General features: G+C 32.7%; 3 protein-coding genes across 3 annotated transcripts; 1 reads left to right on the forward strand and 2 right to left on the reverse strand.

The window, feature by feature from the left end:
- Window positions 1–3,670: 3,670 nt before the first annotated feature.
- Window positions 3,671–4,540, forward strand: LOC127108194 (SKP1-like protein 1A). Its single transcript, XM_051045622.1, has one exon. It carries the CDS (start codon window positions 3,797–3,799, stop codon window positions 4,301–4,303), a length of 507 nt encoding a protein of 168 aa, XP_050901579.1. The 5' UTR covers window positions 3,671–3,796; the 3' UTR covers window positions 4,304–4,540.
- Window positions 4,541–6,625: 2,085 nt separating this feature from the next.
- On the reverse strand, window positions 6,626–8,053 carry LOC127108195 (uncharacterized protein At4g13200, chloroplastic). Its single transcript, XM_051045623.1, has 3 exons — window positions 7,754–8,053; window positions 7,293–7,453; window positions 6,626–7,018 (listed from the first exon to the last, which is right to left on the reverse strand). Exons 1-3 carry the CDS (start codon window positions 7,965–7,967, stop codon window positions 6,782–6,784), a joined length of 612 nt encoding a protein of 203 aa, XP_050901580.1. The 5' UTR covers window positions 7,968–8,053; the 3' UTR covers window positions 6,626–6,781.
- Window positions 8,054–12,026: 3,973 nt separating this feature from the next.
- LOC127108196 (BAG family molecular chaperone regulator 4) lies at window positions 12,027–15,319 on the reverse strand. Its single transcript, XM_051045624.1, has 4 exons — window positions 14,863–15,319; window positions 12,686–12,942; window positions 12,451–12,597; window positions 12,027–12,354 (listed from the first exon to the last, which is right to left on the reverse strand). The coding sequence occupies exons 1-4, from the start codon at window positions 15,041–15,043 to the stop codon at window positions 12,151–12,153; spliced, it is 789 nt and encodes a 262-aa protein (XP_050901581.1). The 5' UTR covers window positions 15,044–15,319; the 3' UTR covers window positions 12,027–12,150.
- Window positions 15,320–16,094: the final 775 nt, after the last annotated feature.

The following is a 16,094-nucleotide window of genomic DNA, read 5'->3' on the forward strand; positions in this document are numbered from 1 at the left end:
ATTAGGTTTTAAAAATTTATTGTTGAGTTTTTCCAACTTGCTCAAAACTTGTCTGAGTTGCTTTCATGAAGTTGGATAAGGCTTCCTCAAGTGGTGAATGTTTCCTTGGTGTTGCTTGAGGAACTTTGGATTGGAGTTCAAAGTCTGATTGTTGCTCCACTTGAAATTTGGATGATCTTTTCAACCAATATTGTAGGTGTTGGAATAAGGTTTATTTTATGAAAGTTTGCATACTGAGCTTCGGCACTAACTCCTTCTGGTAGACAATTTTCATTTGCATGTCCGCCCCCACTGAAATCACACCTTAGTGTCTAAACCTGACTCACATTCGTCGGAACCAATGAGGATGTGAATAATTGTTTCGAAATTAGCTCGAGTTGAGTTAAATATTGAATCAATGATGGATCAAGCAATGGATCTTGAAGTCTCAAAGACTGTGAAAGATAAGAAGTGTGAAAGCTCGTCTGGTTCATGTTTGAGCGATCAAATTATTATAAATATATTTGAGTGATTCTTAAATTAATAATACAATGTATACACTCACCTAAAAGTGTTTTAACCTCTCTAAATTTGCAAAACGCCTTAAAGCATATAGAGGAATCATCAAGGTGCTTGTGGAATTGACCAAGGATGTTCCTAAACATTTAGGAAGCTTGTATACGATGCCTAATCGATTAAGTCCCTGACCAATCAATTAAAGTAAGGTTTGAAGCTTCTTAATTGATTAATAACACTCTTAATTGATTAAGACACTAGTCATTCGAGGTTTTTCCTTTTGGAAATTAGGATTGTTGTATTTTGAAGCTCATAATCAATTCACTACGGGGTATAATTGGTTATGGCATTTAAAGGCCCGTGAATCTTTTTTCTTTTTTAGCCAGATTCCTCACTTATAAATAGAGGGTTTATCCTCACTTTCAAAACACACAAGGAAACATATTTCTATATACTTTCTCACTTTCTACTCTCTCTTTTCTCCTTTCTTTCTTTTTCACTAAATTTCCTTAGTGCTTTATGAGTGAAAAATGTCAGTGATGGTTTCTATGTATTTTAATGTTAGGGTATTATTGTAATTTATCCATTAGAAATTTATCTCTTGTGTAATATCTCTTGTGAGAAGTTGATGTTTGGTGTGTGAGCTAAGCCAATAAAAACTCTCATTTGGTTTGTGAGATTGTCCCTCAAAATCTTTGTTTGGTTCATGAGCTTAGGCCCATGTAAAAGCTATCATTTGGTTCATGAGATTGTCCATCAAAATCTCAGGTTGCTTCGTGAGCTAAGCCAATAAAAACTATCATTTGGTTTGTGAGATTGTCCCTCAAAATCTCAGTTTGGATCATGAGCTTAGCATGGTGTAAAAGATCTCATTTGGTTTATGAGGTTGTCCATCAAAATCTCTATTTGGTTCTTGAGCTTAGCATGGTGTAAAAGATCTCGCTTGATTTTGAGATAATCCTAATACAAAATCCCTTGTTTAATTTTGAGGATAGTCGATGACAAACTCCAGTTTGATTGTAAGAAGATTTGTGATATAACCTACGAAAAAGATCACATCTATAATGAAAACTCTCAAGAAGAAATTCTTGAAAAGAGGAGTGAAGCAAGTGGTTAGGCCGAACCTCTGTAAATCTTTAAATTCTCTCTTTATATTTATACTATTTATTTATTTTCATTATATTTTCATCTTTCATTTACTTTGATTTCCTTTTCTTTATTTTTGCTGCCTATTATTTAGTTGGTTTATAAAATTGTTTTAAAGAATTGCTAAAGAATTTTTATTTGGGCATCACTTTTTAAACCCACACAATTCACCCCGACCTCTTGTGTTTTGGAGCCACTTATTCAACAAAACTTGATACGCATCCCATGAGTTTGACTAACGAGAGGAGTGGTTGGGGTGAGTCATCCTCTAATGTTAAAAGTGAGATCTATCAAACAAGTACTTCAATTATCCCTTGAGGGAATCTCGTTCCACTTACTTAATATTTGGCTTGACACACCTTTTCATGAAATACATCATAGAGGGAATGGGTTGGGCTCAATCACATTCTCGCTTTGTGATATTACACTTACTATTAAAGTATCTTTCGTGTTATTTAAGAGTCGAAGAGTTGGTGGACCATGCTCTTTAGTCTTTTCCTAAAAATATCTCAGTTCAAATTTTCTCAAACACAAAATTTATAGAATCGAAGTGATTAAACTAGAATATTTATTCCACCATCTCTAAAACACAACACATGTAAAAACGGATTAATTAATTTAGAATATACCAATCCAAAAAAATTATGATGTGTATATTATATATTTTGTAGTTTTATTATTTACATTTTAACCTGATAAAGAACACATGCTCTTATACTAATTTTCATTAAAAAAACAAAGAAAAAATAGTAATGGTTCCAAAAACCAAATTAATTAACACATAAATATTTAGTTTTAATATAGTTTTTCTTTCAATTTTAGTTTACATTAAAAAAATAATTACGATTTTATTTTATTTTATTTTATTTTACTAACAACTTGCTGCAGATGATTGTCGGAATGTCACTAATTAATGAAGTATTTATATTTTTGATTTTATTTATAAAAATTTAATAAATATTTTTTACAACATATTAGAGAAATGTAATTTTATCATTTTTTAAAAAGAAAAATATTAAAAAGATTTAAGGTGAGAAGATCTTAGTGCTCTTACTTAAAAAATATTCATTTAAAACTTATGATCTTATGTAAAATTAAATCTTTTAAGCTTATTTGATGGGTATAAGATAAGAGATATGATCATGTCGAAAAAATAAAATAATAATAAGAGATATTATATGATAAATATATCATATCTATATTATATCTCGTCTCACTCTATTATTTTATTATATATAATAAATATATCATATTTATATTCGATCTATTATTTTATTACACATTAAGAGAAAAATTAATAAGATATAATAAATAAATAAATTATTCATTATAAAAATTTAAATATAAAAAAATAATTTGGCATTTAATCTATGTTTTAGAAATAAAATGATTATTAATTTTTTTTTTAAATATTAATATTAATTTTTTAAAAAAAATTAGATAGAACTTTTTTAACAATAATAGTTTTTTTATTATTGAGATTCATTGAATTATATCGTATAAAATCACTGTCATCTAATTAGAATTTATCATTTTAACATATAAGTATGAAATTAAAATATAAAAAAAAATTATAATTAAACCATTTTAATAACTATTTATTTTATGTTTTCTTATATGTCAAAACGATAAATTTTAATTAGATGAGAGTGTAAAATGGTTTGAGAGGGTATTCTAATTAATCTCTTTATTATTTTAATATAGTATATATTAATGTATTTGTATATGAAATATTTAACCCAACATATATAATATAATTTATTTATTTTAAATAGATTAATTATTTAATAAAGTATATGAATTTTTATAAAAATTATCAAATTCTTGTTTTATTACTTTTAGATTTTTTTTAATCTATTTATTAACTATGTAACTGAAAACTAATATCTACTTGATAGCAATTCTTTCCCTTTTAAAAATAAAAATAAAAAACCTTTTATTCAAAATCAAATCAAATCAAATCCATAAATAAAACTTGTTGGGTACGACTCAATCCACTATTTGCCTTATAAATACTCCTCAGGCCCTTTGTTATTTTCCTCATTCACCTCACTCTCTATTTTCTAACTTCAGTCTCTATTTTCTAGTTTCAAAAAGGGGTTTAGGGTTAGGGTTTTAACTTGTCGAAAAAGAAAAGAAATCAAGCTTTTCAATCATGGCATCGACATCAATAGTCCTGGAATCAGCATCAGCAAAGAAGAAGATCAATCTCAAGAGTTCTGATGGTGAGATTTTTGAAATAGACCAGGAAGTGGCGTTGGAATCACAAACCATCAGGCATATGATTGAGGATGATTGCGCTGATGACACCGGAATCCCTCTCCCAAATGTAACCAGCAGGGTTTTGGCGAAGGTGATTGAGTACTGCAAGAAACATGTTGAAGCAGCAGCGAATTCTGATGAAAGGCGTCGTGACGAGAATGATATCAAGATATGGGATGCAGATTTTGTCAAGGTTGATCAGGATACCCTCTTTGATCTCATATTGGCGGCAAACTACTTGGACATCAAGGGTCTGTTGGATCTTACATGCAAGACTGTTGCGAGCATGATGGAGGGTAAGACAATGGAGGAGATTCGCAAGACTTTCAACATTAAGAATGATTACACTCCAGAGGAAGAGGAGGAAGTTCGTCGCGAAAATCTATGGGCTTTTGAATGAAAACAGATTCAACAATTAAGTCTATAAGATTTTATTATTAGATTATTAGATTAGATATAGGTTTATGGGTTTAGAGAGTAAGTTATGTTTTTATGCATTATTATATTTTAACATCTTAGAGAGTAATGTTATGCTTAATTTATATACTTGCTTAATTTTTTTTCAATACATCTGTTGAGACTAAAATAATATTAGTAGTGGTAGTAGCAACACATTATAATATTCTTTTTATAATCACACTCTTGTATTTGAAATTTGTTCAAATTCTGTCAAATAAATTTATATAGGCAATGTTTTAAGCTCCATTAAACAAAGTTTTTCTCTGATTCTGGATTTTATGTTGCGATTGTGGCATTGTGCAATGTTGAAATATTTGATGATTGAATTGTAGCAGCAAAACAGTTACTTTGTTCCTGTAATTACATTGACTCAGTTTATACAGTTTATAGATTCCTTTTCAACTTTCAAAGAAAAATATAGGAATGGTTTTATCTGGTGTTAATAGTTAATGCACCTTGAAAGTTCAGGGCGTACTTAACTGTCCGTGGGTTCTCAAGTCCAATGACAGGTCCAATTTAGGATTTTCATCGGAATCGGCCAGGCCACTTAGAATTATTGGATTTATTGTTTAGTATAGCTGGTAGCCTGACAGGTGTAGGTTGTTGTTCCTGAGGTGCAGCTTCAGTCATTAGGGCTTTCTCTATTTCATTCATACATTTTGGAAAACTTATTGATTAAACTAGGAGAGGATTGATGAGTGGAACTTGTCCTGATATCTTTATTAGATGGCTGGCTATGTTTTCTATCATTAGATCTTATGATTCTTCTTTTGCAAAATACTTTAACCTAAGCCTCGGGGTAGAAACACAATTTGGATCTAAGCCAAGCAGTTTCTTTGTTCTGATTGAATTTGTTGTCATGAGGTAGCATTACGGACAATGTAGTCAAGATCTAGTGTTGGGTCTTAGGACGTGCTATGATTAGGACATGATCTTTTTCTGGCACCATTGTGGTCAAGATCAAGATCATCATACAAGATTGTACAGAAATCGTGTTGGGCTTCTGATTTTGTTGGGCACTTCTTAAACCTTAAAACGTGACAGCTTCCTTCCCCCTTTGTTCTCTGCAACTGCAAGCCTCCTCCTCCTCACTTCGGTTGCGATAACATCCTCCGCTCCTCCCTGAGACATTGTCCTTCACCTCCCCTGTTTTTGTTCTATTTTACACCTTCTTGCAGCTCTATTTCATCTTTTAATTCTTTCACAACTATGTAATGGCTTCAAATGGTGGGTTAGACCTTAGATGGTTGTCTTTTGAACTACTTATTTTGAACTTAAGTATTTTGAGGATGAAGGTTATGCCTGTGTGTAAATGAAATTACAGTTTTGCCCTTCGATAAGATTTTGTGTGACGTGTTACTATCCTCGTATTATAGTCTTTCACCAGCCTACCGATCCTATTTAAGATCCTATTTCATGTTGTAATGAAATAATAACTCGAGATAGTTATCTTAAAGCTATTTGTTCCTATTTGTTGTGAATTTGGTTCCAGGAAACGTTTCACAATTTTGGGATTTCGATTTCCATTGGGTGATTTGACAAAAGGAACATTTTTTAATTTTCTCTATAACTTTCTTCGTTAGTTTTGGAAGATTTCACCATTGTTGTAGGAGTTAAAGGCTCTTGAGCTTGTGAACCGTTTTTCTTTTCTCTCTTCGATTTTTATTCAATATCACATGTTTGTTGATTTCTTACTCTGTCAAAAGCTAGTAACTTTACAGGCTGTGTAAACTAACCTGCAAGTCGTTATGTGATTTTGGTATACACTTCTGAAGTGAACCAATGTAATCTAATAACTGATCTTCTAAAACAGTGATTGATTTCCTGTGATTGTGGCTTTTCAAATATTTTGCCGAGTCGTTGCTTCACTATTTTGGTATACTCTTGTATGGTTCATTCTGTATATCAAGAAGAATTGTGATTGGTGTCGTGATATTTGTCTTTTGATGCCGTGAATTGTCTTTCAACTTTTTTGTGTATTGGTAGTACGCATGGCCACAATCCGAAATCGGCCAACCCTACCCTTGGATTTTGTTTATGTTTTTTCATGATCTATCTTTCAATGTAGATTGAGTCAATATAACTAGAAGATCGGTGTTTACCATCGATATCAAAAGCTATTTCGATATTATGTTAAAATATAATGAAACTTTGACTGCAATAATATATATTTTAAAGGGGTAATTTAAAAAGAAACAAAAAAAACTCCATGAACACATTTCTAAGGTTGAAAATCCATGCAGACCATCAAACTTTTTAAAAATGATAATAAAGTATACTATATACTTTTATTTAGATGTAAAGATAACCCGTTTGAGAATATTAACTCATTATTTGTTTACAAGAAATATCAACCAGAAAGTATCTAATTTTGAAAAAAGATCATGGCATGTCTATTGAGCTTGATAACTTATATCACTTATGAACTTAAAGTCGGATCCTCCCCTATGGTGGGCTCAGTGGATGTTTCAGATGCATCAGTAGACTGTACCGAAGTAACCGAATCGGTTGAAGAATATGAAGTTCCCGAAGAAGCTGAATCCACGACGACTTCTGTATAAGCTGCAGACTCGGAAACCAGACCCTGCGGTTGTGCCTCAGTAGCTTCACGAGCTGCTTTTTCCTTTGCCTTTTTGGCTCTATCCAACACTTCTTCCTGTATCAGAATTATTGTTTCAACCAAGTCAAAGATGTGCATCTAAATCTAAAATAACCCCGCACTAGCGGGGATTGCAACATTATATTGATAATGATAATATCAAACACTAATACAAACATGAACATTAGACATGATAATAATGACACGTCTTTACTCTGAAGTGTCAGTTCTACAGTTCTACATTTGATATGTAGGAACATTTCCTTTGTATTTGATCCAGTGTTATGAGGTTTATGAGGTCACGACTATTGACTCTTAAATTGTTTCTTACCTGAAATTCCTGAACTTGTCTTTGTTGTTCAGCTTGCAGTCTTCCAACATTACTCAAGAACTCACCAACCGTCGACTCAATTCTCTCGTTTAGAGTTTCGGCCAAAGCTTTTCCCAAGAAAAATGCATCCAGAACATTTTTGCTGCTGCTATCACCATCACCTACATGAACCACATACTTTTAAAAACTACATAATCAAGTACCTAAAACAAAAATCTACTGATAAATCTACTGATAGATAGTTTTCAAATTTATGAGTATGTAATTTCAAATTGGGAAAAAACCAATACTTAAGAATAGATTATTAGTCACCACTAAATTTAGAGAAACCTAAATTACCAGTTAAGCAAAATAAAACCAACTATGTTAAAAAAAAAAAACATCTTCATGCAATTCAAGAACAAATAATTAACATTGAAACCCACAAGAGAAAGAGAGACCGATAAAACAAAACTGTTTACCAGAAGGTGGTCCACCGGGGAAGAAGCTACTGTTGCAGCGAAGTCCAGTGGTGTGAAAACCCCTTTTGGTGGGAAGTTGAATGGACGAGGGTATGGAAGAAGATGGTACGAGGATGTTGGAAAAGAAGGGAGAAAGTGATGTATAGGATTTGGACAACCTAGGAGGTGCAAAGGTTGTTGGAGATGGGGAAGGGGAGAGAGTAGTGGTGTTCATTTTCTCTTCTGAAACGCACACAGACAGACACTATTGTTGTGTCTGTGTTTTGTTGTTAATCCCACACGAGATGTACATCGAAATAAAAAATAAAAAAAATCTGCGATTTTATTTAATAAATAAAAATATATATAAAATTAGGAGATATGTAAGTAGTATCCATTAAAAAGTATAATTGAAGAAAAAAACAATAGTTTAAATATATAATTACTCTTTGAAAATGTATTTTTTTTGTGTGTGATTAGTCTTGTAATATTTTTGTTTGGTTATAGTATTTGTAAATAGAAACTAAATTGTTAAGTTATTTTTCAAAATTAAAAGTTGATTACTTATAGGCTTATGTAATTACTAAAGGGTTGAATATGTTTTCCTTCCTTATAAATAACTCATAATTCGATTTGTAATCCCTATAAAAATTTTCATCAACGAATGATCTTCATAAAAAATTTCATCAACGAATGATCCACACTTTTGGTCTTTGCCACCTACTTCCTTTAATGGAAGCTGACGTGCCACGCCATGTCACTTAAAGTCAACAACATAGTTGACTAAAAATACGATTTAAATTGCAAAAGTTATAAACCTCCCTAAATTCTTTCGAATATGGTGAAGTATTTGTAGTTGAAGTTGTAGCCTCAAATGCATGTATAGCTCTCAGTTTCCCTTTTTCTTTTGTTATGGCATTTATTACACAAACACAATATTGGTGAAAAATAAAGTATGTCCAAATGAAAATGACAACATGTTCCGAAGTTGTTTGATAAAATGCATGAGAGAAATGTTTTAATTGTTATGGCTAATTCGGAGGTCAACATAATGGAGTATTTTAAGGACTTTTCTTAAAAAGCACTATACATTTGTTAGAGACACACCACATACTCACCAAAAACTTTAAGGTGATATGTGTGTGAATTCTCTCACTTATAAATACTAAAATCTCCATATTCTTAACTAATGTGTGACTTTTCCATACTACTCACATTTATAATTCTTTTTCAATGTTAACCTAAGAAAAATTCTAATGCAACCTCTTCAATGAGCCTAAATTTTTCTCTAATCAAAATTCTTCTTGCATTTCCTAAATCTCAAACACCAGTTTTATTTTTTTAGTTTTCATTGTCGCTATTTTGTTATGAAAGTACCTTCTATTTTGAAGAACCGACTTCTCTACCAACCGACACATACCTAGCCTTCTTTGTTAACTTTTAATCTTGTTCGAATCAATTTATTTCTCTCTCCATACTATTCTGAAATACAAATCAATCAAAGGTAAAATTTTCAAACTCTTACCAAAGTTAGTCTAGTCTCTCTCATACATGCTTAAAATTTTCAAACTATTGTCATTGATGCTTGAAATACGAGTGAATTACATCTTGGTTTTCATCTAATATCATATTCTTGATGGATAAGTATTTCTTTGGGACATACATCTTGATCCTATTCTTGCATTCATGTTTTGACCAAAGGTTCCACCGTCTTTACTTAAGCGCCGCCCGAGTCTAGATCGAGTGATTTTCTGAATAAACGAGCATGACAAAATCACTAAATTAAGGACTAAATATCAACGAATTATTCTTAAAAAAACTGAATTTGATATAACTGTAATATAACCCTATGTAAATCTTGGATAACTAACTTGGCTTAGGACTAGAAATAGCCATGGTTTGTACAAGAACTGTTGCTTGAACATTCTTCGCTTTTCCTTTCGATATAACGTGAACTATGCAAGACACTAGCTACCATGTATTCCTCATACATGTTTATCTTCATTCCACTATAGTGATCCTTCATATGGATATGATTATTGATATGCTAACTTCCAATCCCAACTTAGTATTTGTGTTTCTCAAGAATTTTCCAATCCCTGATAATTAGTGATAAGTCTCTTTCAAATATGGTCTACAACTTGCATATAATTAACAGTTTGAACATTCATATGAAACTATACCCTAACATGCACTACTCATACTCTCTTCAATACATTTTAAACAAAATGTCAAAATTGATTGAGCATTTCGACAATATACTTGATTGTTATCTAGACCAAATTTCAAGCTAAACATTTTATTAAAGAGAGTTCAATAGCTTCACGAATTAGCATGGCAATACGTTATCAGGGTGCCCCGAGGCATTTTGTCGAACAGATCAGATGTACGATCAAGTTGAAAAGGCATATTTTTGTTATAGATGGCAATTTCTTTGGTTGCCACCTATAGCGAAGATATCACCGGAGTGAACGATATATTTCTGATGAGATGTTGAAACATAGCTAAATTATTTTCTTGAAAGCATGGAAGAGTTCCTCAAATTAAGCGACATTTAACGAGAAGTAAATAAGGAAAGGTCGAATATTTAGCCACCAATAGATTTAGGTAGTGACTCAACTTTTTATATATTTTAGTTGTAATATAACAATGTAACACGTTTTTTTTATAAGTAACGCATTGCATAATGCTATAAAATTGAATGGTATTTTTTGGACATTTTTATTTTTTAAATTTTATTATGCATAATTAGCATGGTTATATTCTGCATGGTTATATTCTGCATAATTTTTTGATGGATCCGGAGATACATCTCTAAACACATCATTTTTATTAATCAGGGGAGCATCCGAAGACGCTTCTATGAAAAGACCCCCTTTTTAAATAAAAAAAGTGGATCGGGAGATATATCTCTGAAGTATTCCACTACAAACATGGTCAAATATGTAAGGTTCTTATTGCTCTAAAACTTCTACAAATAGGGTCTCTCGATCCATTTTTTTTTGCACAAAACATAATGACTACATATCCCCATCTTGGATTTGTGCATTTCAATAGCACAAAACTCCACTTCAATTTCGATTCTGCAAGGACATACTTCTTGTCAATCTGAAAATCAAATTGAATACTCTCTTGTGATATTCAAAGAATTGTCAAACTTGAGTACCATTCATCCTCGATAGACGACAAAGGGAAGATACCGCTCACAATGCTTGAACTAAAGACGGCTAATGATTTGAAGGTGATGTAGAGTATCTTTTACCGTCACTCAACAAATAATCTGATTGAAGTGGATGCGATGATTCAAAGATCAACCGAAGATGTTATAAGAATGTTGCAATGTCCCGAACCACCTATTTTTAATAACATGTAATGTTAAATTTGAGAAATGTTTATCTATGTAAGATTTATTTTGGATCTAATTTATGTTGGTTCAATTCCATTCTGCCATTGTTGTTTCCGTTTGTTTCTGTTTTTTTTAACAACGCATATTCTGGAGACACATCTCTGAAAATTCACTAAGTACTGAACTAAAGGGGGTAACGAAGATGCATCTCTGAATCAACATTTAATGTATGTAGAGATGCATCTCCCAATCATTCATTTTTTACGAATTAGAGTTTTGCACCAATTTTACTCTAGTTGTGTATGGAAAAATACGTCAGAAAATGAATCTTCAAACGCTGAAAATATTTTAATCTTTTCACGATGGTGTGAAAGAATGACTTAGGATGGAAAGAGAATCTCTCATATAAGTTGCCCTCATTTAAGATCCATGCAGACCCCTGTGACCAACCTCAAAAGAATGCCTTCTATGGTGACAGCGACAGCTTAAGGTTCTTGAAACAATTAGTGGCAGCACTCCTCATCACTCTGTTTTTTGTTTTTTAATTGATGATCTAATTTTACAAAACTATTTTTGAAAATTATTCTCTATTTAAAATATTAAAAACTAAAAAATTAAAATAGATTTTAGAGTTTTTTATTTTAGTTTTGAAAATTACCGAGTGAAAAAAAAAACAAAGAAAAATAATATACTTTTCAATAATAAAAAATTCATAATATTATTCAATTTTAAAATAATTTTAAAAGTTAGTTTACCAGATATTATATTATATTTTATTTCATGGATAGTCATAAAAGCATATGAAATTGCAGAGCCACCATTTGTTATTGGGGAAATTGGTGTACCCGTAAAATTGAGTGAGAGAGATAGTTGATATATAGTGTAATTGGTGCAATGGAATATTAATTTGTATAAAAGCTTTGTATGTGTAAGTTAGATTTACAAGTATTGGAAACAATGGAAATATTAATTTGTATAAAAAGCTTTTTCTTTTCAACCTTGGACAAAGGATGAAGGCAATTATGATATTGTACCGTCTTTATAAGTTCATATTTCACAGCAAAATTTTAAGCTAATCAAACCGCTCCCAATCTTGAGATACTTTTGTTGAAGATGGTGTTGTGGCTGAGGAAGGGTCGTTAGAGTCTTCTGTTACAGTATCAAAGGTTTCCCAATGAGTTGTTCCTGTGGCAGCACTACCACTTTGGCCGGAAGGGTTGGAGTTTCTAGCCTTTAGAGAATCTAACATATCAACCAGGCCCTGCACACGACGCACCTGTAGAAGTATAGAAAAGGTCGTGTTCAATATTTAAATCTCCACATTGCATCTTTGCCACAAAACTTAAAGCAATGTCAATGGTATAAAAGCTACCTCAGCTTTTCTCTGCAACTTCGCTTCGCCTTCAGCCTCAATACCATCCAGTTTCAGCAATTGTTTCATAAGCAACTCTGTCAACAAGAGAAACTCTTTCTCAGAAGCCTTGTCCCCTGCATTGATAGCCACTTCCAAGACAGACACCTGAAAATTACAATATCGATATTATTATTTCCCAATTAATATGTTTATACTATGATAGAATAGCTACATATTTCAAAAACATGCTTACTCTATCAGAGAGCTTGTCCACCTCAGCTCTAACACCAGTAATAGCTTCAATAGCTTTAGACATCTCATTGAGTTTTCGGGTTTCCTCAAGCTTCTTCTCTTTGCTAGCAGCACGCTCCAAAAGCAAAATCTTTGACTTATCCTTCACACCTTCCAAGTGCAATTTCTCCCTATCATTCTTTTCTATTCCTCTGAAGAAAATTCGTTGTTGTTCAGACTCTAAACCAGTTTTATTTACAAGCAATTTTTTAAAATCTCCTGTTATTGAAAACACAAACAAGATAAACACATATATCAATGACAAGATGCGACTTTATTAAAGAATCGGTAACTCGAGTCTATAAGACGCAACTATTGATGCAGAAGTTTTGTCCCTTTGAGCTATTTAAAAGTTACACTAGTCCGGTAAATAATTTGAAAACTACAATTTAATGAGTCTAAAGGTCATGCACACTAATTAAGGAAAAAACCCAAATATTTTCCCTCTTTTTCTTCAATTTTGAAAAAGGGTCAGCACTCTTCAAACACAAAAACATTTTATTGTGAAGTAACCTTCAACAATTATGTACAGAGGAAAGAATCGTGAAAAGTATGGTGTAGGTTCACATTGCAACAACCTACTCACATCATAAGTGCAGTAGAGTAACATATTCGGTTACTTATAAGGAGTGGGATTGAAAGGAAAGGCCGGCAAGAGGAACAAGCAGGAATGGGCAACAACCTAATATCTACCGCTTAAGAAAAAAGGAAAACAATATCTAACTTTCTAGCTATGACACAATTGGCAAAACATGTTAATGTTTAAATATCTTGAACCAAAAACTTTTTTTCAAATAAAACCAACTTCGTAATATAAGAAACTCATATCAAGTATTTTATCATTATGAATCAAGTTCTCTTACTCTCTAACAATACCTTTTAAACACATATCACTAAATATTCACATCATGATTTAGGCAATCAATTGTTGTGAACCAACATTGTCTACAGTATGCTTATTTGAGCAGTTTGATCGCATTTCCTTTCAGAGAAGTCAATCCCAGATAGCGGCACGGAGCGGCCGACCCCAAAACCAGAATAGCGGGATGGCCGCTATTTGATCCTTTTTTGGACAAATTACATGAATAATAATTATAAACATATGAAGTACAGAGGGAAGAACGAAGTGCCGAGAGGGTCAGGGAAGAACTTGAGATTTTTCTTTGGAATGGCTGAAGTGTAGAAAGGTCGGTAAAGGAAGGTTAGGGTTGAATCTCAACTCAAATTTGATTGAAAAAGGACTATTTAGCCTATAACGGCCACTAAAGTGTTATCCACCGCTAAGGCTCTTCCCATTGCGGACAGCCTCCCCTACGCCCCGTTATAGCGGGATAGCACCGCTATTGACTATTCTGTTTCCTTCCCGGTTTGAGCGGCTTAAAACAAGTGAGCTATGACTTGGATGTCTATTAGGTTTGATGTTTGGTTTTTAAAGCATTGAACTTAGCCAATAAACCTTTTATTTCAATTTCCACCACAAATCCAACAATTTCTAATCTAATAATTCAAGCACAACACCACAAACACTAATCTAATAATTCGATCACAACACCACAAACAACATGGGAATGGATCCCCTACTATTAACGTGTGATAACTTTCAGCAGTCTGATCCAGTTTATATTCTACAATGTAGTTTAACCTAACTTAAGGGTGACAACAGTAAGATTACAATTCATCCGCAGAGAGTTTCTACAGCATACAATTGAGTTATTCCACCACCGCAGGAAATGCAGGTACCATAAACAAATTAAAAGTGTTTAGATATAAATAATTTGAACTTAAGAGATTTTAATAAAAAGCATAACTAATGGTTGAAAATGAAAACTATAATGTCAAAATAGTTTTTCATTAATACGTCCAGAAACTCTGTTTTCTCACTCTTCTATCAAAAGCTTTACACATAACTTCAACATAAAAATAATCTTTTTTTTAAACAATCTTAAACAAATGGACTCGAACTCGTAATCACTAGTGTCACCGTTTTTGGTATCTTCGCCGTGATTCTAAACACTTCACACTCAAGTCTATAAATACAATGACAAAACCGAAATTAAAGTCATAAACAATCAAATTCGTTAATTATCGAAGAGGAGTCGTGGATTGAAAGAGAGAGAGAGAGAGAGAGAGAAAACTCACCGAAAGTTGATTGGGCTGGGAGATGGATCTGGTGAAGAGATGAACCGTAAGAAACATTGATTTTGATTGTGGGTCCACCGACTCCGTCGCTATCGGATAATCTGCCGGATTTCGTGTCTGGCGAGATCTCGACGGACTGTGCCGGCGGCGAGGCGCCGGCAGTGTCTGAGAAGCTGTTCATGAAGAGGCGGTTTGGTAAAACGCAAAGAAACGGTGCGTTTTGTGGAAGGGGAAAGAATGGGTTTTTTTGTTATATAGTGGACTGAGATTGACTCGAGGCCCGGTTTGTTTTTTTAGAGAGAACGTTGATCCACGTCATCAACTTTTCGGTCTTTTTAATATTTGAAATGAATTTACGATATTTTTACCATGATCGGTTCGAACAAGATAAGGTTAGATTGATTAGGTGCAGGAAGTTGTTGGAAGCCTCGGTTTGCTAGATTTCTCGACACTGCACATGCTGTTGTTATTCGTCTCGATATGAACCTTTATTTGATAGGGTGTTGTTGCTTTGAGAACTAGTGGACTGTCCATTTCCTATCATAGTTTATGTTTCAATTATGATTTTCATAAGCAGAAACACATAATTATAGAAAAAATTGAAGAAGAAAAATCAAAAACTAAAACACATAAACAAAAACATAATTGCATAAACAAATGAACAAAAACAATGCAATGCAAATGAGCGAAAGAGACACACCAATTTCGTAAAGGCAAACACAACTAAGTAATAAAACCTATAAAGACAATGTTCACATAAGTTTATTTTCCTAATTTCAAAAGACATTAACATAAAGGGCTAGGTACACTGTCGAGGGACAAGTGATCCTGCGAAATCAAAGGTCGTTTGAAATTGACCATTATACCCCTGAACGTTTCTAATAGGCCCTCCAGTTGAGCTTCACCTGTCTAAATTAACTCCACATTGTACCATATAATTAATTAGACTTTATATTACAATTATTTATAAATAATATTTTTCAATTGTTTTTGATCTTGATGGTCAGTTAGAGGGATGAACTACAATAGGTGTCTGAAACACGCTATAGTAGTCTATCGCAATCTATTGGATCACATTGGACCAGACGATGTAATACTCCTACATAATTCTATTTTAATTTAAAATTACTTATCAAATTATTTATCATCTAATCATGTCGTATTGTTGTGCAGATTATCTAGAGGCTATATCTGGGTCTTGATCATCAGGTTATCCATGATGATGCTGCAGT

This window comes from Lathyrus oleraceus, chromosome 7 (genome assembly GCF_024323335.1).
Source record: "Lathyrus oleraceus cultivar Zhongwan6 chromosome 7, CAAS_Psat_ZW6_1.0, whole genome shotgun sequence".
Taxonomy (NCBI): Eukaryota; Viridiplantae; Streptophyta; class Magnoliopsida; order Fabales; family Fabaceae; genus Lathyrus; species Lathyrus oleraceus.

Excerpts from the sequence above, each read along its gene's own strand:
- LOC127108194 (XM_051045622.1), top strand. The coding sequence starts at position 3,797 with ATGGCATCGACATCAATAGTCCTGGAATCAGCATCAGCAAAGAAGAAG.
- LOC127108196 (XM_051045624.1), bottom strand. The coding sequence starts at position 15,043 with ATGAACAGCTTCTCAGACACTGCCGGCGCCTCGCCGCCGGCACAGTCC. Across the intron at positions 12,598-12,685 it reads TGGACAAGCTCTCTGATAGA|GTGTCTGTCTTGGAAGTGGC; the intron begins GTAAGCATGTTT and ends TGTAATTTTCAG. Across the intron at positions 12,355-12,450 it reads AGTTGCAGAGAAAAGCTGAG|GTGCGTCGTGTGCAGGGCCT; the intron begins GTAGCTTTTATA and ends ATACTTCTACAG.
- LOC127108195 (XM_051045623.1), bottom strand. The coding sequence starts at position 7,967 with ATGAACACCACTACTCTCTCCCCTTCCCCATCTCCAACAACCTTTGCA. Across the intron at positions 7,454-7,753 it reads CCCCGGTGGACCACCTTCTG|GTGATGGTGATAGCAGCAGC; the intron begins GTAAACAGTTTT and ends TGGTTCATGTAG. Across the intron at positions 7,019-7,292 it reads GACAAGTTCAGGAATTTCAG|GAAGAAGTGTTGGATAGAGC; the intron begins GTAAGAAACAAT and ends ATTCTGATACAG.